The sequence below is a fragment of the Lycium barbarum genome, chromosome 9 (genome assembly GCF_019175385.1).
Source record: "Lycium barbarum isolate Lr01 chromosome 9, ASM1917538v2, whole genome shotgun sequence".
NCBI lineage: Eukaryota > Viridiplantae > Streptophyta > Magnoliopsida > Solanales > Solanaceae > Lycium > Lycium barbarum.
In genome coordinates, this window is record NC_083345.1 from 8,842,351 (window position 1) to 8,868,855 (window position 26,505).

General features: G+C 36.8%; 2 protein-coding genes and 1 pseudogene across 2 annotated transcripts; 1 reads left to right on the forward strand and 2 right to left on the reverse strand.

Annotated features, from left to right (window-relative positions):
• Positions 1-8,664: 8,664 nt before the first annotated feature.
• LOC132611611 (13S globulin basic chain-like) lies at positions 8,665-10,806 on the reverse strand (annotated as a pseudogene).
• A 4,549-nt stretch (positions 10,807-15,355) lies between these two features.
• Positions 15,356-19,782, reverse strand: LOC132610147 (11S globulin-like). Its single transcript, XM_060324429.1, has 4 exons — positions 19,387-19,782; positions 18,328-18,608; positions 16,850-17,362; positions 15,356-15,916 (listed from the first exon to the last, which is right to left on the reverse strand). Exons 1-4 carry the CDS (start codon positions 19,727-19,729, stop codon positions 15,479-15,481), a joined length of 1,575 nt encoding a protein of 524 aa, XP_060180412.1. The 5' UTR covers positions 19,730-19,782; the 3' UTR covers positions 15,356-15,478.
• Positions 19,783-21,012: 1,230 nt separating this feature from the next.
• On the forward strand, positions 21,013-25,213 carry LOC132610489 (11S globulin seed storage protein 1-like). Its single transcript, XM_060324804.1, has 4 exons — positions 21,013-21,396; positions 22,637-22,893; positions 23,558-24,028; positions 24,619-25,213. Exons 1-4 carry the CDS (start codon positions 21,060-21,062, stop codon positions 25,009-25,011), a joined length of 1,458 nt encoding a protein of 485 aa, XP_060180787.1. The 5' UTR covers positions 21,013-21,059; the 3' UTR covers positions 25,012-25,213.
• The last annotated feature ends 1,292 nt before the right edge of the window (positions 25,214-26,505 follow it).

A 26,505-nucleotide genomic window follows, 5' to 3' on the forward strand; every position in this document is an offset into this window, starting at 1 on the left:
TACATTATATATATATACAGACGCCGCGTACGGCTCTCCCATATCCCGCGTCCGGGCATCCCGCGTCCAGGATGGAATCCAGCTGAATCAGGTGGTGATATAACAGTGGCCCTTCCCCTTTCCCCATACACATATACATATACATTTGCTTATCTTTTATACATATGCACGTCTCATATACAATTACTTATCTTATTTATATATACATATCCATACACATATACCTGCTTTATATACATATATCATATAAGCACACAAGAGCCAAGGAAAATCATGTATCCATCGGAGTGACGTAAGGTCGGTGGCCTCCGATTACGTTATGGAACGCTAGTTATAACTTTGTCTCACCTTGAAGGAACAAGTATTTTAAGGCGAGACTATCAACGGAGAATAGTATTACAGTAACCGTAGAATGAAATTGTGGGCATCATAGATGACCGTCATAGGCTTTGGAGTCAGAGAAAATAAAGATATAGCTAGGAAATATAAATACGATTCAAAAATTAGTGTATCACTTTCATGTTTTCATAAGATACTTAGCTTAGTCATCTTAGTCATAGAGTCGTTCCGGTCGTACTTATCAAAGGTACACTCTCTTGTCTAACATTGTCATTATCATTATCCTCATAGAAACATTCTCGTTAGAGTAGTCATAGTACTTATCATTCGGTAACGAGATTGGGATCAAAAGTCCCCTTTGGATTTACTTCACGTAAGTCAACCACGACTATAGAAAAATCCGAGAGTAACGGGCCCACCTCGGGCCGGATGAGGTAGCGTATACGATTTACGTATGTTACGTGTCATAGCGTTAGTTGTGAGGGTCTTAGGGTAACCGGGTCCCATTTATACAAGTTCTAAGGGTGTAGGAGGTTTTTCCAACAATTGGCACACTTTCTAGTTCAATTCTATTGAACAAAAAGTGGAAAACTTTAGGTGCGGATTCCGGGGAACCGAGTTGTCCCCGTGGCTCGTACCCAACTTATTACAACTAAGACATGCCATAGAAAGAAGGGTGAAGCCTTACATACCTCTTTCCGCTCCTTTTGCTATCCCAAATTCACGTCACAATCTCGTCGAAATCTGCGAATTGGTCATTTTTACCAAAACTCTCATTAGAAGACTTAGAGTTAAAATCTTAAGGAAGCACTTTGCTACCGAAATTTCGGCAGCATTTCCTCTGTAAATATACCATCCTCGACATTCAATTTGGTGAAATTCTCATCAAACACAACCCGGGAATTCAAACCCGGCCAAACTATCAACATAATTCAACAACTATACTAGCGATTCACACATTTCATTCAATACACATGATCTCAATTTACCACTTTCTTCAAAATCTTCCGACTTCAATAAACATAATAATTCATATCTCAACCACATCATACTAACCACATTATTTTTCATGCATGCGGGAACCTTACATTCAATTTACATGACTTCTATAACAAGTCTCCACCTACTACAACTTCACAAGATTATTATGCATTCATTAGCCACATAGAATCCGCAACATAACCACAACCAAAACACTACATAAAATTGACTCATTCTCTTCCATTTTCTGCATATCATTCACAACCAAATACTAGACAACATGATTGAAATATGATTCCTACACATACATATATATATGCTACCTCACGGCCAACATGCTATATTTATTTCCTTCATGAATTTCATTCATTTTAACATACTACAACACATATACACCATGTACAACACATAAAACAAGATGGAAATTCACCTTTCTTCTTCAACTTCTTACTTGACTACAAGTTGGCAACTTGAATGATTTTGAGCCTTTCTTGCTCCAACAACAACTCCACCTTGTTAGGGATCCTTAGCTTGGTAGGGAATAATTTTTGGGGAAATTTTACCAATTTTCTTGGTGATTTTCCTCTTGGTCGAAAGGCCCTAAGGGTTTGGCTCCTTCTTTCTTTGTTCTTGCTTCTCTTGAAGCTTCTTGAAATTTCTATGGATTATGATGAATAAAATGACTTGGTCATTATTTAAATTGACCAAGTTATATTCCTTATGGGCTTGGACCCTATATGGCCGGTTGGGCCTTATAATTTTTCCAAGATTTTTACTTTCAAGCCCACTTATATTTTGGCTAGTTTATGTAATTCATGAAGCATTTTTCCAACTTCCAAATTTGCCCTTCGTCTTTCTCCATATTTCCACGAGTCATATTGCGAGTTTCCCCTTTTTGACCTTGACCTTTCCTAATACTCCCACTTCAAAATTTTTATAAACAACTTGTACACCAAATAAGATCAAAATTATAATCTTGCTCTTAATCTCCCGCAATTACCTTAAATTATCCGAATGCGAAAAATGCGGGATATAACATCCTCCCCCCCTTTAGAACATTCGTCCTCGAATGTTAAACTTGTCTCATAGTGTATTGTAACACTTCGGGGAGGTCTCCTCTGTAGATACCTCATGTCACTTAGCATACCCATCTTAGGAGCTTAGGTTGCCTTTTGCGATCTTTATGGATGTAATCCCTTCTTCGGGGCATCCGTCGCGTCTATCCCGTCACTAGACATGCTTCCATACATCGCCACACCGGGGATTTATTGCCTTAATTAGTGTGGGCTCAATATCGGTCTCACCCTGTGACATTTGTATCCTTTTCCTTCATTCCCAAAGCTTTTTTTTGTCATGGCTTCCCTTTTTCTGTTAGTTTAGTCCGTCTCGGCCTATGTGACTCGTGTGGGGTTTTTAACCACTTTTCGCACCCCAATTTACTCTGGTCCGCCTACTTTTACGCTCGTCTCTTGTTTCCGCATTTACGAAATTTTCAGCATATTTCCCAGGGGGTCACCCATCATGGAATTACTCCCACCTGAGCACGCTTAACCTTGAATCCTAAATGCATTTCAGTGTCTCGATGTTAGTATTTTTACCTTCGCTTCCCCGTACTACCTACATCACATAATGTGGGGCAAGTTGGGGTCTCGGCAATGTTCGAACGCGCTCATAGCACATATTTCTCTTTTAATGACTATTTTAGCCTTCGCGGTCACTACTATTCACCCTTTTTTTTTATGTGCACGGCTACCCTTATCCTAAATTTTCCCGAATTTCTTATATGTTCCGCAACACACTGGACGGTGCAAGATAAAGTAAAATCCAGTTCAATTTAACATCCATATATTATAGAAAAGATGCCAGAAGTGTACCTGTGGCCGCGTCGGCGGAAGGTTCAGGGTCCTGTCGTCCCGTCAGTGCATATAAGCGGTGCGGAGGACCGGCTGAACTATATGCCCCTCCTCTACCTCGGCCGCGGCCCGTTGGAGCCTGGGAAGTCTGTCCACGAGGGCGCACGGTCGACGATGAACCGATTGCTGATCCGGCTGGCTGAGTTCGGCCTCCTTCATCCTTTAGTGGGCAGTCACGCACCAAATGGTCAGTTCGACCGCAAGCAAAACAACCACCTGTTTCCAGGTAACACTGCCCAGAGTGTGGCTTGCCACACCGAGCACATCATGGTGGGGGCAGCCCCGTCCTGCTAAAATCAGCTCTGTACTGGGATCTTGAAGCTCTAGTACCCTGATCTGGTCCCGAATAGGCAGAGCGGTCAAATCTCCTGTCCGCAAATCGAGGTGGTGCACTGGCCACTGATTGGCCTGAATGCCTAGACTGCTCTTGTGCATGCCCCCCTCTATACTCGCTTCTAGCCCCAGATGATCTGCCCTTTTTTCTGGGACCCCTATCTGGATAACGCTCCTCTCTCCGTGACTGGTATTGTTCTTCCAGATTTTGGGCGTGGGTCTGGATGCGGGTAATAGTCATCCCGTCCTGGAGTGAAGCCGTCAAGCACTCCTTAACCAAATATGGCCCTAGCCCACTTACAAACCGGTGCACATGGTCTCCCCTATCAGCTATCAGGGCAGGGGCATACCTAGCTAGCGAGTTGAAACGAAGGCTGTATTCTCGGACACTCATATTCCCCTGTCTCAGGTTTAAGAACATATCGGCTCGAGTCCGTCGAACCTCTGGCGGTAGGAAATGTCGTAGGAAAGCCTCAGTGAATTTCTGCCAAACCGGAGGTGGTGCATTTGCTCCCCTCGATGATATCCAGCTACCGTACCACAGAACTGCCACATCCCGCAGCCTGTATGAAGCCAACTCTACGGACTCCGTATCTGAAGCATGTATAATCCTCAGAGTCCTCAGCATCTCATCTATAAAGCTCTGCGGGTCTTCCTCTGGTTTTGATCCATAGAACTCTTGCGGCTCCAGGGTGATAAAGTCACGGGCTCTTGCACTTACCGCCCTGTTTCCCAAGTCTACACCTTGCCGCTGAGCCTGTGCGGCAACTAACTGGGTCAATAACTGGATGGCCTCTGCCATCTACTGGCCCGGAGCTGCTGGCGGTGGAACTGGAGGTACGGGGGCTGGAGCTGGAACTCTTTCCTGCTCTGCTGGTGCAGGGGGAGCAGGAAAAGTCTGAGGGGGGGCTTCATTATGAGATTCTCCTTCTTCCAGCTCCCGTTCGACTTTGCTGCCCGCCACCCTCTTGGCTTTCTCGGCCGTCGTAGCCTTTCTCTTCGGCGGCATTACTGAAACCATAACATAGGTTTAGGAAAAGGAATATGGAAGCCTGGCAACTTAGCTCTATCGCACGATTTCAGAATGCAAAGAAGGTCACATTTCCTAAATGCCCTGTAGCCTCCTGTTTATAAGCGTGGCGCGCTACACTCATAAACAAGACTCTACTGGACACGGCTCGTAGACAAACCCCTAGGACCGAACTGCTCTGATACCACTTCTGTCACGACCCGACTATGGGCCGTGACGAGTACCCGATACTTGTACCGAGCACTCCTTATCTATCATATTACCTTTACCTCTTAGCAAGCCGTATAAACAGAGCCATATTTTTTTTTTGAACATTAACATTAGCAGCGTCATTCTGAACATAGACTAATAAACTTCGTTATCACTTTATACAACAACATTAACATACCAAAACACCGTATATCTAACTGTACTTGACTGACTGTACATATCTGCCTACGAGCCTCTAGACATAGTACACTTATACATAGAAAGGGCCGAGTACTATCGTGCCCGAGATTATATATACACAAAATAGTACCACTGAAGTAAGGCTCCGGAACGACTGGAGCACTGTAGAGTATTGTTGGCAGAGCTCCTAAGGATCAAGTCCACCTGTCCGCTGACCTGCGCGGCATGAAACGCAGCGTCCACAAGAAGGGACGTCAGTACGAATAGTGTACCGAGTATGTAAGGCATAGAGAATAATACAAGCAGTAACATAGAGTACGATTAATAATATCATGGAGTCACAGGGCATATAACGAGGTGAGAAAGTAACCTGTGCATAGAAAGGCCCCTTTTCAGGCCGGCTGTCATGTAGGCTCGTCCTTTCGTCTTTGAAACGTTTCTTTCCATAAGCATAGGAATTAACATTTATATATTACTTATTCTCATGTACAGAAAACAGTACATTTCAATAACGGTACCTTTTGCTCACATTTACAGACGCCGAATACATCGGCTCTCCCAAGCCCCCTCCCCAACGGTGTCCCAACACATTACATCATATATAGGTAGCATACATTATATATATATACAGACGCCGCGTACGGCTCTCCCATATCCCGCGTCCGGGCATCCCGCGTCCAGGATGGAATCCAGCTGAATCAGGTGGTGATATAACAGTGGCCCTTCCCCTTTCCCCATACACATATACATATACATTTGCTTATCTTTTATACATATGCACGTCTCATATACAATTACTTATCTTATTTATATATACATATCCATACACATATACCTGCTTTATATACATATATCATATAAGCACACAAGAGCCAAGGAAAATCATGTATCCATCGGAGTGACGTAAGGTCGGTGGCCTCCGATTACGTTATGGAACGCTAGTTATAACTTTGTATCACCTTGAAGGAACAAGTATTTTAAGGCGAGACTATCAACGGAGAATAGTATTACAGTAACCGTAGAATGAAATTGTGGGCATCATAGATGACCGTCATAGGCTTTGGAGTCAGAGAAAATAAAGATATAGCTAGGAAATATAAATACGATTCAAAAATTAGTGTATCACTTTCATGTTTTCATAAGATACTTAGCTTAGTCATCTTAGTCATAGAGTCGTTCCGGTCGTACTTATCAAAGGTACATTCTCTTGTCTAACATTGTCATTATCATTATCCTCATAGAAACATTCTCGTTAGAGTAGTCATAGTACTTATCATTCGGTAACGAGATTGGGATCAAAAGTCCCCTTTGGATTTACTTCACGTAAGTCAACCACGACTATAGAAAAATCCGAGAGTAACGGGCCCACCTCGGGCCGGATGAGGTAGCGTATACGATTTACGTATGTTACGTGTCATAGCGTTAGTTGTGAGGGTCTTAGGGTAACCGGGTCCCATTTATACAAGTTCTAAGGGTGTAGGAGGTTTTTCCAACAATTGGCACACTTTCTAGTTCAATTCTATTGAACAAAAAGTGGAAAACTTTAGGTGCGGATTCCGGGGAACCGAGTTGTCCCCGTGGCTCGTACCCAACTTATTACAACTAAGACATGCCATAGAAAGAAGGGTGAAGCCTTACATACCTCTTTCCGCTCCTTTTGCTATCCCAAATTCACGTCACAATCTCGTCGAAATCTGCGAATTGGTCATTTTTACCAAAACTCTCATTAGAAGACTTAGAGTTAAAATCTTAAGGAAGCACTTTGCTACCGAAATTTCGGCAGCATTTCCTCTGTAAATATACCATCCTCGACATTCAATTTGGTGAAATTCTCATCAAACACAACCCGGGAATTCAAACCCGGCCAAACTATCAACATAATTCAACAACTATACTAGCGATTCACACATTTCATTCAATACACATGATCTCAATTTACCACTTTCTTCAAAATCTTCCGACTTCAATAAACATAATAATTCATATCTCAACCACATCATACTAACCACATTATTTTTCATGCATGCGGGAACCTTACATTCAATTTACATGACTTCTATAACAAGTCTCCACCTACTACAACTTCACAAGATTATTATGCATTCATTAGCCACATAGAATCCGCAACATAACCACAACCAAAACACTACATAAAATTGACTCATTCTCTTCCATTTTCTGCATATCATTCACAACCAAATACTAGACAACATGATTGAAATATGATTCCTACACATACATATATATATGCTACCTCACGGCCAACATGCTATATTTATTTCCTTCATGAATTTCATTCATTTTAACATACTACAACACATATACACCATGTACAACACATAAAACAAGATGGAAATTCACCTTTCTTCTTCAACTTCTTACTTGACTACAAGTTGGCAACTTGAATGATTTTGAGCCTTTCTTGCTCCAACAACAACTCCACCTTGTTAGGGATCCTTAGCTTGGTAGGGAATAATTTTTGGGGAAATTTTACCAATTTTCTTGGTGATTTTCCTCTTGGTCGAAAGGCCCTAAGGGTTTGGCTCCTTCTTTCTTTGTTCTTGCTTCTCTTGAAGCTTCTTGAAATTTCTATGGATTATGATGAATAAAATGACTTGGTCATTATTTAAATTGACCAAGTTATATTCCTTATGGGCTTGGACCCTATATGGCCGGTTGGGCCTTATAATTTTTCCAAGATTTTTACTTTCAAGCCCACTTATATTTTGGCTAGTTTATGTAATTCATGAAGCATTTTTCCAACTTCCAAATTTGCCCTTCGTCTTTCTCCATATTTCCACGAGTCATATTGCGAGTTTCCCCTTTTTGACCTTGACCTTTCCTAATACTCCCACTTCAAAATTTTTATAAACAACTTGTACACCAAATAAGATCAAAATTATAATCTTGCTCTTAATCTCCCGCAATTACCTTAAATTATCCGAATGCGAAAAATGCGGGATATAACACCCTGGAACCCTTGTTATCTTGAAAGATGGCCTCCAACCTCTGCCAGGCTTTCGCCGCGGTGTCATCTTTCACCAATATGGCTTGAAGTAATTCAGGAGAGATCGTACCATATATCCACTGTAGGACTGCCGCATCAAGACGATCATAAGTTCAGGATCAACTGCCCGTAAGGCATTAATTTTGGCCTTAGCCGCGGCCTCTGTAGGAGGGATAATGTGATGCATCAGGTTATGCACTCGGGCTTGCACCTTAAATAACGCCACCCATGAATGATATGGACCATTTTTAATGTCCAATGTGAAAGGAACGAGAGATTTGACATTGGCTATGGAGAGGGCAGAGTGAAACTTTGCGCCTGTGTCAGTCATGGTGGCTTTGAAGACGGAGGGAGGGAGAATAAGTGAGGAAGAAGAGGAACGAAGGGAAGAGAGGAGGTGCGACCGGCTAGGGTTAGGGTGGCGGCTAGGTTGTGATGGAGAAGGAAAACCTAGTCTGATACCATGTAGGAAATCAATTCCTTGATTAATTATGATGTTCGGTCATCAATATATACAAAAGACTTACCTTATTCTAGGAGATATTCTAGCTGTACATAATATTCTAGGAAATATTCTAGCTGTACATTAATAATGACTAATATTCTAGCTGTACATAATAATGACAAAATACAACGGTTATCAATACCAATGAGCTAAACAATGCATAAAATACAGAATATGAATCTTCGTATTAACTCGAAACAAACATTAGCTTATTAAAGAGCCACCACTCAACTCATTTATTCTCAGAAACTTTACATTCTTGACTACTATTATTATTCAAAACACAAACTTAGGCTTTTAAAAAAGCCTCAACAACAGTCAAAGCATACTCCATTGCCCTAGTTGTATATCCCCTTGATGACCTCCTTCCAGCAAAAACAGTTGTTTCTTTTCTATTATACTTCAAACTCTTAGCTTCTTGCCTAGATATCTGATAAAAGTTCATCAGAACTTTCTCTGGCATAGCCCGAATAGCCGATAACCGCCCTGCTAACGGGCAGGTCATGGCCTGTTCGTTTGTCTTGAACGCGATGTACTCGAGTCCTTGGTTTCCTGCTTTTTTTTACTACTGCGAAGTTTTGTGGCACGACGAGCATCTGGCCTCCCCTGACCTTATCGTTGAACACGCAGTTTCCAGCGTCCCCGACTACCTGAATCCGACCGGTTCCTCGGAGGATGTAGAGGATGCTGTGTGCGTTCATGTTCCAGAGTGGTGCCATTACTGCGTTCTGCAAAATCAAATGTAATGGCGTCAAAATAAGAGCCTAATTAAAGTCCATAAAGTCTAAGATTTACAAGTACTACGTACATTTTTGGTAGAATCATTGATTCTCCCGATAGCTCACAATTGTCATGAGCAAAGATATAAATGATGACAAAGGTTCTTTTGCTATGCTACTAACACGATGCCAAGCTATTTTGCATAAGCGTGGTTGAGAAAAAGTTACTAGAACAAAAAATACTAGATTGGACATACCATGTGTAATATTTCCCCAATTCAATTTGTGACAATATTTTAGTGAACTACTACATGTCCACAAATTTGGTAATACAGTTGCTTTTGGCAACAAAAAGCACTAATTTTGACTAGAGTTGGGCCTAACAAAGAAAAAATGTTAGAAGCCTTGTACTCCCTACATCAAAATTTTAATTTAAGAAATTCTAATTAATCTTAGTCTGATATCTGAAAATTAGCCAAACCAACTCTTAATAAACTAAAAAATTCAAAACAAATTAAGAGAAGTAAGTTCTATGTTTTACTTGTATAAAATGAATTACCATACAAAATTGACTCTCAGAAGAATGATAAGTAATTTTAAATGGGCCAAAGTATTAAATTTCTGCAAGAAAATTTGACTTGCCTGGTAAAGGACTCCTCTCTCAGCACTGAGCTGAAGAAAATTGAGGATTGGAAGCTTGTGGCTGTTGAGAGTGCTGATGCGTCCTCCACGTGGATTATACACGTCAGCACGAGATGGACGGCCCAAATTCTCTCTAAGCCTCAGAGTGCAAATAGTTTCTTCAAGCCCATTGGGCTGTGATCCTCTTCTTCCCTTATGCTCACGCTCTCTTCTTTGCCTGTGTGATTGTTGTTGTTGTTGTTGTTGTTCTTCAAATTCCAGGCTTAGAACATCGAAATTCTCGGCCCGAACAATTCTTCCCCTTTGATCATCTCGGCGTTCTAAGTGCCTGACTAACTCCTAGTCCACGTTGAAAACATTGGCTAGGAGATCTTGTTCGAATCCATTGAAAAGGTTGCCCGATTGACGACGTTGTGGTTGTTCGCCTTGTTCTTGTTCTCTTCGAGCTCGGCTTTCTTCCTCGTACCTGTTTCCACTTTGTTCTCTGGGATTTGGGTTTCCAGCTAGGAAGAAATGCTGTAAAGTATTGAAACTATATTTTTAATATCATTTTTATAGAATATGTTACTAAATCCATCTCGGCTCAATAATTCGCCAATCGGTCACGAGTTAATGTAATCCCTTTGTACTTCATAAATACTCGATATATAGTCGGCTAATGTTCTCATATCAATATTACAATAACATATCAATTATCAATTTCTTATAAAGCTATTGATTACTCACCGGTTTCAAATTATTTGACACTATTTCCTTAATTATTACTCTCTTCCGAGAAAAATTGGTACATTTTACCTATGAAACTATTAACTTTAGATATTTCAAAATAATTTGGAACCATTTCACCTTGTAAAGGTGAGGCCTAGTGGACCCACCATTACAAGGTTCTAGAGGCTCAGTGGACCCACCATTACAATTTACAATCTACTCACGTGGATATTCCTCATTTTATAAAGTTTATTGTGACCTTTTAATTTTTAAAAGTTTAATACGTGTATCTTATTTGAATACTGCGATTTATTTTGTACTTAGTTTTTAAATTATTTTGCACGGTTATTCATTTTAAATAAATCCGTCAACCGGTAATCGGATCGGTAAAACCGAAACCGGAACCGGAATCGGTAGAACCGGTTAACTGTTTAAAAGGTTACTGGTCCAGTTCCGATATTTTTGAAACCGAAACCGGTTAAACCGGTAAAATCAGAACCGAACCGGTTAAACCGGTTTAACCGGTGAAATTAAAAAAAAAATAGCCATTGGGCCTGTCCGTTAATGGACTGTTGGCAACGGTCCATTTGCAAAAATGACCGTTGCCAAACGGTCATAAAATGATTTTTTGGCCCCCCAACCTCCCAAACTTTTTTTTTACACTTTAACCCATCCCCCACCCCTATATAAACTCTTCTTCATTTTCATTTTAATTCACACTAATTCACTCTTTTTCATCTTTCTCTCAAATCTCAAAATTCTCAATCTCTCAATTATAGCCACTTTGCAATAATTAGGCACAAAGTCTTATTATAGTTTCAACTTTCAATTATTAATTTTGCAATTATAATATTGTTGGTGGAGTTGGTGATTTTGCAACAATCCGAAGTAGCTTTGGTGGATTTGTAATTCTAGCCGCCTTCACTTTGTAGGAAATTAATCCAGCAATTTGGTACCTTCATTCCAACTCTATCTTTATTTTTCGCAATTTAATTCTAGCAATTTATTTTTCGCAATTTAATTTACGCAATTTAATTCTAGCAATTTAATTTGTTGTAATTTATTTTCTTGTGATTTATTTGATTGTGATTTAAATTAATTCTATTTAATAATGTCAAAGAGATTAAGACGTGGTGCCGGTAGTAGTAGTGGTATTGTTAGGGGTAAGCTTAATGAGGAAACATTTGTGGAAGAAACACCTAATTTAGGTATTGATGTTGGTGGAAATAATCCACTTTTAGGTCATGAGGCAATGCAACAATATTTTACCGACACTTTTAGTGAAGACTTAGATGATGATGATGAAACACAACCCCCGAAAATCCCATAGGAGATACATGTCCTGCACAATCACATACACAAGACAAACCGCCTAGAACTCGTAAGCCAACAGCTAAAGTTTGGAAATTTATGACTAAGAATAGGGAAAATCAATCAACTACATGTACCATATGTGGACAAGTATTTAGTTTTAAGCAAGGAACTGGTAAGAATGGTGGAACGGGTAATCTAAATGCTCATATGAGAACCAAACATATGGATGTTTGGGGAGAGCAAACGGGTTCAAACGTGGAGGGGATTCAAATGACGATAGAACCACGAACCGGTAGAAATTTTAAGTATGACAAGAAAAAAGAGCGGGTAGAAATAACTAAAATGGTAGCTTATGATTGTTTACCATTTTCCTTTCCCTCAGGTTTGGGGTTTGTTACTTACATTCAACGTTGTTATAATCCGTTATTTGAGGGTATTCCTAGAAGTACTTGTAGAGCCGATGTTATAGATTTGTTTAAAAAATATAGATTTTATTTGCGCCATGTATTTAATTCTTTAAATTGTAATGTTTGTCTTACCGCTGATTTGGGTCTTAGTCTTAACAAGTTAGATTTTTTTGCTTTACATGTCATTGGGTTGATGACAACTGGGTTATGCAAAAAGGAATTATAGCATTTTTATATGATGAAGGAAAAGGTCGTTACGATGGAAATTTTTTAGCCGATTCAATGTCTACTATTATGAGATTTTTTAACATTTATAGAAAAACACTTTGTATTGCTTTAGATAATGCTTCTAATAATACAAAGGCGATAGGTCTTATAAAAAGAGAACTAAACCCTCCGCTAAGAAATATTTTTCATGTAAGATGTAATTGTCACATTTTAAACTTAATTGTTAAAGATGGTCTTGTGCATTTTGAAGATTTTGTTAAAAAAGTTAGAGATGCGGTTGCATTTCTTTTTTGTAATGCTAATAAGGGAAGAATTAGAGATTTTAAGAATGCTTGTGTGGAAAATAACCTTATACCTAAGAAAATTCAAGTAGAAATTAAGACAAGGTGGAACTACACTTACACTATGCTACAACAAGCATATGAGTATAGGATTCCCATACAACAAGTTCACAACAAATATAATATTAATAGTGAGGATTAGTTAACTTTTATGCATTGGGAAGATGTTAAAGAATGTGTTGACCTCTTAGAATTTTTTTATAATGCAACTCTTGCTTTTTCTAGACAATTTTATCCCACGGTAACCGAAATTTTAGCCTACTTAGCGGAAATAGCTAGAGTTTTACAATAGTATAAATATAAACCCGGTTGTCAAGTGGCTATTTTTGAAATGATAATCAAATTTAAGAAGCATTTTTTTTCCATCCCAACTTTATTTATATTGGGTTCTCTTTTAAATCCTTGTTTAAAAGTGTCTTATACTAAAAATTTGGTTAGTCAAATTTATACATTTTTAAAAATTGAAGAGGGAGTTCACCATCTGTAGCTGAAGCCGAACTTGCTATTGATGATGAGTTTAGAAATTTTTTTACTCATTATTCTAGTTTGGAAGAACGCGCTACACCCGTTGCTCCACTCCCTACTACTTCTCAAAGTAGCAAAAAGGGCTTGTCGGGTTTAAAAGCTTTACATTCATAGCCAACTTCTTCTTCTACTGCAAACTTTGATGAATATAACTTTTATTTGATGTAGCTAAATGTGGATATCAAGGAACTGGATGACTTGGACGTCTTAGCATGGTGAAACAAGTACAAGGCAAGCTATCCGGTACTTTCAAGAATGACTCGAGATATCCTTACGGTTCAAGTATTAACCGTGGCTTCGGAGAGCGCATTTAGCCAAGGAAGACAACAAATTGGAGACCACAGACATTCATTATCCGGCTTTAGCTTGCAAGTACTAGTGTGCATTCGCGATTGGATTAGATCGGAGCGACGCAACCAAAACTTAGAAGCGGAGGAAGGCGAAGAGGAAGAAATTGAAGATTTGATAGCTAGTGGACCGGACCAAATGGAAGAATTTGAAGATATTTCCATGACTGAATATGATGTGGGGGAAATTAACGAAATGGTTCAAAATTGGTGATTTTATTATTCTACTATTTTTGTACAACTCATGTATTATTTGCAAGTTAAAAAAAACTACAACTTGCAAATAAATGTTATCCAAGAATGAATAAAATATATGGCTCATTGAGCTTTCTTCTATTTACTTGTGTTCATATTTTTACTTTTATTAAGTTAGGAATATACCTAAAATATACTAAGAATATACTTAAATTAAAAACTAAAAAGTTATATATTTGAAAAATAACTAAAATATACTAAGCATATACTTATAATGTATAGTATACTATAAGTATAACTATACATTAATACATATATAATATACTAAGAATATACTTATATATAAGCTATATATAACTTATATATATATATATATATATATATATATATATATATATATATATATATATATATATATATATAAATACAAAAAACAAAAACAAAACATGTTTTGGACACTTTGAACCGGTTAAACGGTTCCGGTTTTTTAACCGGTTACCGGTCCGGTTCCGGTTAAACCGGTTGCAGGTTTAATTTTAAAATAACTTAAGATATGTGGTGTCTGAAGTTAAGCTTGATATAACTGAAGTTTACTTAAAAACGATTGAAGTTCAGTCATATAACTGAGCTAGTTAAGATGAAAATGATTGAACTTTAGCCATATATGCCAGTTCTACTTTTGCCATATCAAATTTGGCAAACCTTCGTATTTAAAGTTATTTGAAGTGAATAAATTTGAAAATTTTCACTTTAGCCCTTGTCCGCTAAATTTTAGGCCCAGTTTATCTATAGATATAAAAAAAAATTCATTTTTTTTGGAATTTTGGAGTTGGAGTTGTGTTTGGCCATAGTGTTTGAAATTGTAGTTTTTGGTGAAATGTAGTTGTAAAAAAGTGAATTTTTTGAAAAACAAGTTTTTGATAAGTTGTATTCGGAATTCTTATGGCCAAACGCTGAAAAGTGAAAAAAGTAAAAAAAAATTCCGGAATAAAATGAATAATTCTTATGGCCAAACGCCTACTTGGTATGTACTACTATTTACCAAAAAAATTATTTACTTCCCTAAGAATAAGTTAGGAGTAATATTGTTACAATTTAACTTGTACCATGCATATTATTTGTCTTATTTTCTTATAATCAATACCACTACGTAGTAGTAATTACATACTTTTCATATCGCTTGATGTTTTAGATATGTTAAGGGATATGAATATCATTATTCATCCATTATAAAATATAAGCATACCTTTATGTAAACACTAACGACATACCTTACTTCGCTATGAGGAATTTGCATTACCTAATTTGACCAACAATTCGAATGGTCCCCAATTCCTTTGGTTCTTATAAATTGGTACTAATTAAGCGCACATGAAAATATTAATTAGGAAAATATAGGGAAGATACCAATGAGCCAAACAATGCATAAAATACAGAATATGAAGCTTCGTATTAACTCGAAACAAACATTAGCTTATTAAAGAGCCACCACTCAACTCATTTATTCTCAGAAACTTAACATTCTTGACTACTATTGTTATTCAAAACACAAACTTAGGCTTTTAAAAAAGCCTCAACAGCAGTCAAAGCATACTCCATTGCCCTAGTTGAATATCCCCTTGATGACCTCCTTCCAGCAAAAACAGTTGTTTCTTCCCTATTATACTTCAAACTCCTAGCTTCTTGCCTAGATATCTGATAAGAGTTCATCAGAACTTCCTCTGGCATAGCCCGAATAGCCGATAACCGCCCTGCTAACGGGCTGGTCATGGCCTGTTCGTTTGTCTTGAACGCGATGTACTCGAGTCCTCGGTTTCCTGCTTTTTTTACTACTGCGAAGTTTTGTGGCACGACGAGCATCTGGCCTTCCCTGACCTCATCGTTGAACACGCAGATTCCAGCGTCCCCGACTACCTGAATCCGACCGGTTCCTCGGAGGATGTAGAGGATGCTGTGTGCGTTCATGTTCCAGAGTGGTGCCATTACTGCGTTCTGTAAAATTAAATGTAATGGCGTCAAAATAAGAGCCTAATTGAAGTCCATAAAGTCTAAGATTTACAAGTACTACGTACATTTTTGGTAGAATCGTTGATTCTCCCGATAGCTCACAGTTGTCATGAGCAAAGATATTAATGATGACAAAGGTTCTTTTGCTATGCTACTAACACGATGCCATGCTATTTTGCATAAGCGTGGCTGAGAAAAAGTTACCAGAACAAAAAATACTAGATTGGACATACCATGTGTAATATTTCCCCAATTCAATTTGTGACTATTTTAGTGAACTACATGTCCACAAATTTTGTAATACAGTTGCTTTTGGCAACAAAGAGTCCGTTTGGATTGACTTATAAGTTGCTTATAAGTTTTTTTCAGTTTTTTTGAGTGTTTGACTGGCCAGCTTAAAGTCATTTTGTGCTTAAAATAAGCTCAAAAAAATAATTGGGTCCATTTGACTTAGCTTATTTAAAGCAGCTTATAAGCTAAAAACACCAAAAAAAAAATTAGACTACCCAACTTATTTTTTTAGCTTATAAGTTATTTGCAGCTTATAGGCTTAGCCCATCCAAACAGGCTCAAAAAGCACTAATTTTGACTAGAGTTGGGCCTAACAAAGAAAATATGTTAGAAGCGCTACACATAATTGGGGTCAATGTGGAAAAATGCTCCGTTTCCTTTTGCCTTGTTATGTACTCCCTCTATCAAAATTTTAATTTAAGAAATTCTAATTAATCTTAGTCTGATATCTGAAAATTAGCCAAACCAACTCTTAATAAACTAAAAAATTCAAAACAAATTAAGAGAAGTAAGTTCTATGTTTTACTTGTATAAAATGAATTACTATACAAAATTGACTCTCAGAAGAATGATAAGTAATTTTAAATGGGCCAAAGTATTAAATTTCTGCAAGAAAATTTGACTTGCCTGGTAAAGGACTCCTCTCTCAGCACTGAGCTGAAGAAAATTGAGGATTGGAAGCTTGTGGCTGTTGAGAGTGCTGATGCGTCCTCCACGTGGATTATACACGTCAGCACGAGATGGACGGCCCAAATTCTCTCTAAGCCTCAGAGTGCAAATAGTTTCTTCAAGCCCATTGGGCTGTGATCCTCTTCTTCCCTTATGCTCACGCTCTCTTCTTTGCCTGTGTGATTGCTGTTCTTCTTCTTCTTCTTCAAATTCCGGGCTTAGAACATCGAAATTCTCGGCCCGAACAATCCTTCCCCTTTGATCTTCTCGGCCTTTTAAGTTCCTGACTAACTCCTGGTCCACGTTGAAAACATCGGCTAGGAGATCTTGTTCGAATCCATCAAAAAGGTTGCCCGATTGACGACGTTGTGGTTGTTCGCCTTGTTCTTGTTCTCTTCGAGCTCGGATTTCTTCCTCGTACTTGCTTCCACTTTGTTCTCTGGGATTTGGGTTTCCAGCTAGGAAGAAATGCTGTAAAGTATTGAAACTATATTGTTAATATCACTTTTTAGAGAAAATTTATACAAGTTTCGCGATAATAAGTAGGAACTCAGTATAACTAACATTATAAGTATAGTACTACATGTAGCTTTCTCTGATCAATTTTAATTTTTAAGATGTAGAACAATTTTCTTACTAGGAATATTATTTTTACATCTGGGTGAACTGGACATCTTCTTGTAGACCTTGGCATTGATGGGGACGGACTATAAATTTGTTGGAATATGTTACGAACATGTATGTAATATGTTACCAAATCTATCTCGGCTCAATAATTCGCCAATCGGCCATGAGTTAATGTAATCCCTTTGTACTTCATAAATACTCGATATATAGCCGGCTAACGTTCTCACATCAATATTACAATAACATATCAATTATCAATTTCTGATAAAGCTATTGATTACTCACCGGTTTCAAATTATTTGACACTATTTCCTTAATTATTAACTCCTTCCGAGAAACATTGGTACATTTTACCTATGAAACTATTAACTTTAGATATTTCAAAATAATTTGGAACCATTTCCTTTATTATTACTCCCTTGCAATAAAATGGTATTCCTATATATGAAATGAAACTATTCACTAGATTTTTCAAAAGTGACATGTATGTTTAATACCACAATTTCAAAAATCTTATAATCACAGAAACGTTGGGGCAGAGTAATACTTATTATATGAATTCACCTATAATTATCTTATAGGTCATATGACTGTATACATATATTTTATAACAAGCTCATATACTCCCTTTGTCCCAAATTAGTTGTCATGTTTTGTTTTTCGTGAGTAGAATAATTTATTAAATATTCAAAAATCATAAGAAAAGTATTATAAATTGCAACTTTTCTTAGATTGGTCAGAAGTCCAAATAGTGCGAAACATGACAACTAATTTGGGACGGAGGGAGTAGTGACAAAATAAGTTGTTACCCTGAATTGTTGATCAAGCTGGTTAGTTGGGTTGCTGGTATCAAGCAAGGCAACAGTAACAAGGCGGTCTTGACCATTGTTGTAAAACCAAAGTGTGACACCTGCAGGCAATGCAAGTACATCGCCTTGTCGGAATTGTCTGACTTTCTGATGGCGATCACCGCCTGTTCTGTACTGGCTTTCTCCCTCTCTGCTTTCTTGTCCCCTCATACTTCTCTCTCTTTGTGGTGATTCAAATGTTTCAGCACATCCTGGAATTACTGTCCCTAAAAGTCCACTTCCTTCATTCCCCCAAAAATAAAAACAAACAGTAGTAATTAGGAATCATTCAAAAAAAAAAAAAAAAAATTAGCTAATAAATTTATAGCTAAATTGCCCATAGCTAATAGGATTTTTTTTTGATAATCGGTTACTAATCTGTCATTGAATAAGATTAGCGACCGACATCCATGACCATTTTTTTGTAGTGAACTTTCTATTTAGCAAAAATAAAAGGCAAAAACAAGGCGAGTAATGCCATATACAGCTACAATAACATTTGGAAGATTGATATTATTTGTTTTTAAGAATGTCGCTATTCCGTATTTAGTAAATTTTTAATTTTAATATTTTAATTTTATTCTTTAATTAATGAGAACCCACTGAAATTGGAACACATAAAACAAAACAAAACGGATGGAGTAGTAACTTTCAGAATTATAATAAAGTGACAAAGTGGTTCAAGAGTTGCTTTAGATCGCGGAAGAGGGAAATTCTAATTACTTTCTCCCTTTTTAGTCTATTTAGAAAAATCTAAAAAAATAGTCTCTTTCTATATTTAAGAATTCAAATATTCTATTTGACAAGTTTAAAACTACAAAATTCAAAAAATATTTTAGCACATTACACACATATTTAATTTATGACAACAAGATTCAAATGTCTCATTTTATTCCTTAAACTTTGTGACACTTAATTTGGAAGTGAGAGAGTAATATTTTTGATTGATAAAGTACCTAAAAATCACTTGAAAGAGTTCAGTAACAATAAATAACAATGATTAGATAGGTAAAAAAAAACCTTTGACAATGTAGAGGAGTTGAGGAGCATTATTGTAATGAGGCAAGAGCAACCCTTGGGGCTGAATAACATTCCTAACAGCAGCAACTCCAGCACATTCAAATTCCTCCGAGTTCCGATCCCAGAACTCGGTGAACCCGGCCTCTGAGTCGAACTTACGTGTCGGTTCCCGAGCACTAAGGCTCTGGATCCGACAATCGGTTCGAGGTCGGCCTCGCCGGTGTTGCTGCTGAAGTCTCTCCTCTAAGAATCCTTGCTGCTGCTCTATTTGAGCAAAACAGCAATTAAAGAGGAGAAAAAAGCAAAGGCTAAGAGGAAGAAGAGAACATAATTTTATTTCCATATTTTGGTGATACGATGAGTGGTGATGTTTTTCTTTTGTGATGGGAAAGGGGAAAATTGAGGTTTGGTATTTGTAGGAGAAGAAAGGGTGAGTAGGATTTGACACGTAAAATGTTGCGGTGAGACATTTGTCTTGATTTTTCTGCATGGCCATGCATTAATGTATTGGATCGATTCTTAGGTTCTTGACACCTAAGAAGATAATAATTGGCTATGTGGCGAATATCCGCAGTGGAAAGTAGAGAAAATGTGTTTGTGTTTGCATGGATTCTTGTTTTTTTGATGCAGAGGAGACAGATAGAGATGAGTTGTAAATGCACTTATCCTGTTTGAAGGCTACAAACATGAACCGATTTAGTACACAGTATTGATGCACTACAATATTGCTGAGAGCCTGAGACTAACATTTTTGGAGGGAATTATATATATACTTCATCCGGTTCACTTTGCGTAAACCTATTTCTTTTTAATCTGCTTAAGAAAGAATTTCTTTCTAAATTAAACTTAAAAATAATTTAATACAAAATTTCCATTTTAATCTTATTTTATTTATAGAAAACTTTCATAAATATACCCTTGGGGCAATTAGTTTAATCTATAACATGACCGAAGTATATACACTATACACTTCGCTATATATATTGTGTATGGATATGTATATCATATGTATAGATATGTATAATGCATGTACATGTATGTATAGTATATATATATTTGGTGTAAACTATACATTACCTATACAATATACATATTTTGTAAACTAAATGATCGAATGGTAGATACTGTAATTTTCCCTTCTATTTAATTAATTTAATGGCATACTTTTTTTTATTAACATGTTTTGAGAAAAAATAACATAATTTTAAACCTTTTTATTTTACTCTTAACGATATGCTTTTGTACATTTATAATTACAAGTCCGAAAAAACCATCTTTCTTAAACTTCGTATCAAATAACTCAAAAACACAAATTAAATCGATGGAGTATTAATTTTCTGTGTTATTACACTAGTGTGCAAACACAAAACTTGTAAGACTATTCCAATTACTCGCGGATTGATTATACTAGTACTAGTAGCCAGCTAGCTAGAAGAAGAATACAAGAGCCATGCATGTAAATCCAAACACTACAAAAAGAAGTGAATCCGTCTTGCAGAAACCATTAGCCACATAACCCTCAACTCCTCTTCAGTATGTGTAAAGCATGCAAGTCTTTCATACATACAAAATAAGTACGTGTCAAACCTTAAATCCCCTTTCCTTCCTATAAATTCCATCTAATTTTCATCTCCACTTCCCATCACCACAAAGTTGAAACAAAAAAACCAAGAATGGCTTCTTACTGTTCACTACTCAGCCTTTGCTTCTTAATTCTCTCCCACTGTTGTTTTGCTCAACTCTCAGAGCAACAGAATGTGTGGCAGAGGCTTCAACAACAGCAACAACACCGTGCTTTCAGGTCGAAAACCGAGTGCCAAATTGAGCGTTTGAATGCTCAAGAACCCACTCGAAGATTCGAGTCTGAGGCTGGTGTGATTGAGTTCTGGGATGCTACTCAGGAGCAATTCGAGTGTGCTGGAGTTCAAGCTGTTCGCCATGAGATTCGAAGAAATGGGCTTTTGCTTCCTTATTATACCAACACTCCCCTGCTCATGTACATTATCCAAGGTAGTTAGTTGAACAAAGCGTTTATTTTTTATTGTTCAAACTCTTTTTTAAAAAGTTTGATTGGTATTATTTGTGTCGATTATGACATTCACTCAGCTATTCTAAAAAATAAGTTAGCTATGTATTTTTGTTGTAGCGATAGAGGTATTCATGTTTTTAATTTGTGTTGTTTAGCGATAGGAATTATTCATCACTAGCTATTCAAGTTTTTATGTCTGGCAATAAAAATTATTCGTTCATTTTTTTTTTAGTGTCTATTAATGAAAAATTAGTGCCGAGTTTTGCTATTTAGAAAATTATCTATCACCAATTCATGCTTTATTTTAGTTTATAAGCTTAAACAAAATTTGTGTCGCTATGTTATTTTAGCCGCTAATTCTGTTTTTATTATTATTACTTCCCCGGTGCTCAAATAACACTTTTTTTTTTTTTAATTTTCTACAAAAAGAATGACATCTTTCTGTATTTAAAAATAATTTAAGTTTAGGAGATAATTTATAACCACACGTATATCTAAGGTATATTTAAGGTTTGTTTTAGACCACGAATTTAAAAAATCTTTCTTTCTTTTCTTTCGTAGACTCCGTGCCTATTAAATGGTTTCAGAAGTTCTCTTCTCCCTTCTTTCTCTTCTTTCTTTTTGATACTTGGTTGGCAGGGTCAGGGCCTTTCTCGCTGGGCGAGCGCATCTGATTCGTCAGTTCTTTCTTATTCTTAAACCACTTCCCGTTCAGTTATTGAAAGATAGAGATCAGGCTTTCTAAATGAGATTGAGTTCCACGAATATGCAGGCTAGAAAGATGCTATTTGCTGCTATTCTATCTATTTGTGCATCAAGTTCGAAGAAGATCTCAATTTATAATGAAGAAATGATAGTAGCTCTATGTTTTATAGGCTTTATCATATTCAGTCGGAGCGAGTATTATTTTATAATTTATAAGCTTAAACAAAAAAATAGCTAATTAATGTTTCTTTTTTGTAATCTATAAGCTCAAACAAACAAAAAAAGTCGCTAATTCATGTTTGTTTTTGTAATCTATAAGCATTAAGCTTAAGCAAAATTTTGCCGCTAATTCATTTTTTCTATTGTCTATAAGCTTAAGCAATTAAACAAAGTACACATTTATTTATTGGATTTAGTTCATATACATTACATATCATCAAATTTATTTTATATCTGCTGCGACTATTTGATTAAATTTTAGATGTGTTTGATGAATTAATTAAAAAATGAATGCAGGAAGGGGTATCCACTCGACTATGATACCGGGGTGTGCTGAGACATTTGAATCACAATCGGGAGAATCAAGAACTGGAGAAAGACGCCGGAGTTTCAACGATAGGCATCAGAAATTGAGACGTTTCAGAGCTGGTGATGTTCTTGCATTGCCTGCGGGTGTGTCTTTCTGGATCTATAATGATGCTGAGGAACCTATTGTCACTGTCTCACTTCTTGACACTTCCAACCATGCTAATCAACTTGATCTCAGCTTCAGGGTAACGCAAATTTAAGTCATATCTTAAGATTAGTATTTGTCAATAGTAAAGATTATATAGGATCAGGATTAGAAAAACAGAGGCTACAAGCTAAATTAGCTTACTTTGGCAAAAGGTCAAAATGGCACCATTTGGGTATTTTGAGGATACTTTCACAAGAACCATTTTAATACAACATCAATTAATCTTAAATATTTTGAATCATTAATTATTGCGGCTTATTCTTCTTAAATATTTTGAATTAATTATTGTGACTTATCTACTTTTTAACTAATTTCAGAATATTTAAATTTTATTTAAAATTTTGAAAGACATCTATAGTTGAACCCACATTTAAAAATTTGATCATAGTCTAATTAGAGATCGTACCTAAATCGTCTCTCATTTATGAGGGATGATTGATGGATTGAGAGATGATTGATGGATGTCTTTACTTGCAAAGTGATTCTCGTGATGAATTTGGTATTCCAATTTCTCTTTTTAGAACCTATTGATTTAATCTCATAAGTGGGACCTAGTACTCCTAATCGTCTCACTTAAGAGACTGGGGAGTAAACTAACTTTGTTTTACATTAAGGGGGAGTAACTTTCACGGTTTTTGTAATTTACATTATTATAGTTAGAACTTCAAACTAAACTTTTCAATTGTGTATTAATAATGTAGAGCTTCTTCCTAGCTGGAAACCCACACCGTGGAGTACAACAACAATTCGTAGGAAGACGAGAAGCAACCATGCAAGCAAGGAGATCAGAACAAGAGAGATCCGGAGGCAACATTTTCAACGGATTCGACACTGAACTATTATCCGAAGCATTCAACGTGAACGTCGAAACCATAAGGAAACTTCAAGGACAGAACGAAGAGAGGGGCGTTATCGTGAGAGCCGAAGAGCTCCGTTTAAATCTACCAGAAGAATCCGAAGAAGAAGAACGAAGAAAGCAACAAGGAGGAAGATGGCCTGTTAATGGGTTGGAAGAAACATTGTGTACAATGAAGTTGAGGCAGCACATTGGTCATCCTTCGAGATCTGACGTGTACAATCCACGTGGAGGACGCGTCACCACTCTCAACAGTAACACACTCCCTATTCTTAACTGGCTTCAGCTCAGCGCTGAGAGAGGAACCCTCTTCCAGGTACATATATGCAAAGTTTACGAGGATTTTATTGTTTTCCTGATGATCTTCTATATGACATCACTGGCTATAATATCTTTTAATCGCCAATTAAATTATTAAAATTTTTGACATTTCTTTTCTTATGTATTTTATTACGTTAAGAGCGGGTAGTCTAGTAAAATATAGATCAGAGATGTTCAAGAGTTGTTTAGACAAACGGTTTTAGACAATGTGCAAAAAATCTAAAGGACGAGTAATAATTACTATATAACGTTTTGAAGTTTATTAGTTTTAGATTCTAAGATTGCGGGTTCTTTCAACAAACTCATACCCTCATATGTATATCTCTCATAGGATCCTTTAGTTAAAAACAAGATTATTCCAAGATTATAATCATAATTACAATCATAATCTCACTTTCTATATGAGACGGATATGTAATTTCATGATTTTGGTATTAATTTTATTCTAGTTTTAACTAACACCACAATCAAATTTAATTTCATAATCTCAATTTTTATACTGGGATAACCCATTATCCTGTAACCAAACCGCCCCTTAGTAAACATATGTAATAACTTTCTTATGTTACCTGCTTGGTTTTGCAGAATGCTATAGCTGCACCACACTGGAACACGAACGCACACTCAATAATCTACATCATCAGAGGAAGCGGCCGAATTCAAGTAGTCGGAAACGCTGGAAGGTCAGTATTCGACGACGAAGTTAGACAGAATCAACTACTCATCGTGCCTCAAAACTTCGCGATAGTTAAGAGAGCAGGCAACGAAGGACTCGAGTACATCGCTTTCAAGACTAACGACAATGCCATGACGAATCAACTTGCTGGAAGATTATCAGCACTTAGAGCAATGCCAGAAGAAGTGTTGATGAATTCTTATCAGATTTCTAGGCAAGAAGCAAGGAGCTTGAAGTATAATAGGGAGGAATTGACTGTTTTTGCGCCAGGGTCTAGATCTAGCAGGAGGGAATATGCTTAGAAATTTAAGTGTAACGTATTGTGGCAAAAAAATTCACAACTATGTTGAGTACCATCTTCTGTTATGCAATGTTTCAAGTTAGCTAGGCTTGTATGATAGGACAATAAAAATGGCTGAGAGTCTGGCTTTAAGAACTTGTACTGCGGGCGTTCTTGTGTTTAAATGGCGAGTTAATAATAATGCACTTTCAGCTTTGTGGATACTATTTTCTTAGTAGTTCTGTTTCAGTTCTGTGACACTAGCTATTTCCTTATTAATTACTTTCAGCTTCAATGCTTCTAAAGTGTGTTCACTTTACCTACACACCCAACCCCACCAAAAGGAAAGCCAGGCAACAACTTGATTGCTGGCAGGATGATGAAAAATCACATCATTTTATTAGTATACAAAGATAAAAATAATGGATGCACTTAAATTTCCTATTTCGTCCATATATAGCCTCACGATCCAATAACTTTCAACACAAATAGAGACAAAAATATGAAAATCAAACAACTCCTCACCATTAGGTCTCCATTGTGAATCAGACGCATGCAGGTAGTATTCTTCAACCTTCGACACTCATGTCAAATCATCATCATAGAGTTGGAGAAATGCCTTTACTTGGTGGAGTTTCATCGTATTTTGGAAAAGATTCATTTTGTAATAGATTAAGAGTGTGTTATTGTTAGAAAATATTATTTTCTATTTAATATCTCAAAAATAAAATGATTATTTCTAAGGTTTTTTATTGGCTTTAATACAAAAGAAATATTTTTATTCTTTACTAGCCATGATCTAAAGTCATTAATCACCCCCATCAATTGATTGGCCATTATTCTTCCTAATGACTATTGAATAGCTTTGATGGCCGCTCTAACGTTATCATCCCAACGTCAACTTTAGCCATGACAATGACAATTAATCCATTAAAGTTTTCAATTTTTTTTACAATTACCAACGAAACGTTACTGGCTATCATAATTGGCTGGGACTTAATCCTCCTATATATAGTCACAACTCTTTCTCTTTTATAAGAGGAATATAAGAATTCCTACTTTATTTTCTGGTGCTGGTTTTTCTTTTGGTTAATCTTTGTTAGATTCTGGCTCCTAGTTTTGTACTAGAAGAGCTTGTTGAATCCTGGGGGATACACCCATACCGGGTGAAATATCCTTAAGGACAGTGCCATTGGCATGCCTCAAGCTACGAAGAACTCTCTACAATTGTTCGTGATCAAGCATTTTCCTCAAGTGTAAAAGAAGTTCCTATAAGTGTTCGTGATGAAGAAAAGTCCCTACATGTGTTCGCGATGAAGTATTTTTCGGATATATGACTTTATTCTAACGGAAGATCTATTACAACAAGATATAGAGGACTGCTAAATCCAACCAATGTCAACATGTAAGACAAAATAATTTTTCTTTTACAAAAGATAAAGGTATGTGTTCCGAGCTTTAATTTTTGCAGTTTAATTGCGTTTAACTTTTGAAATAGCATGGTTATTTAGTTTCT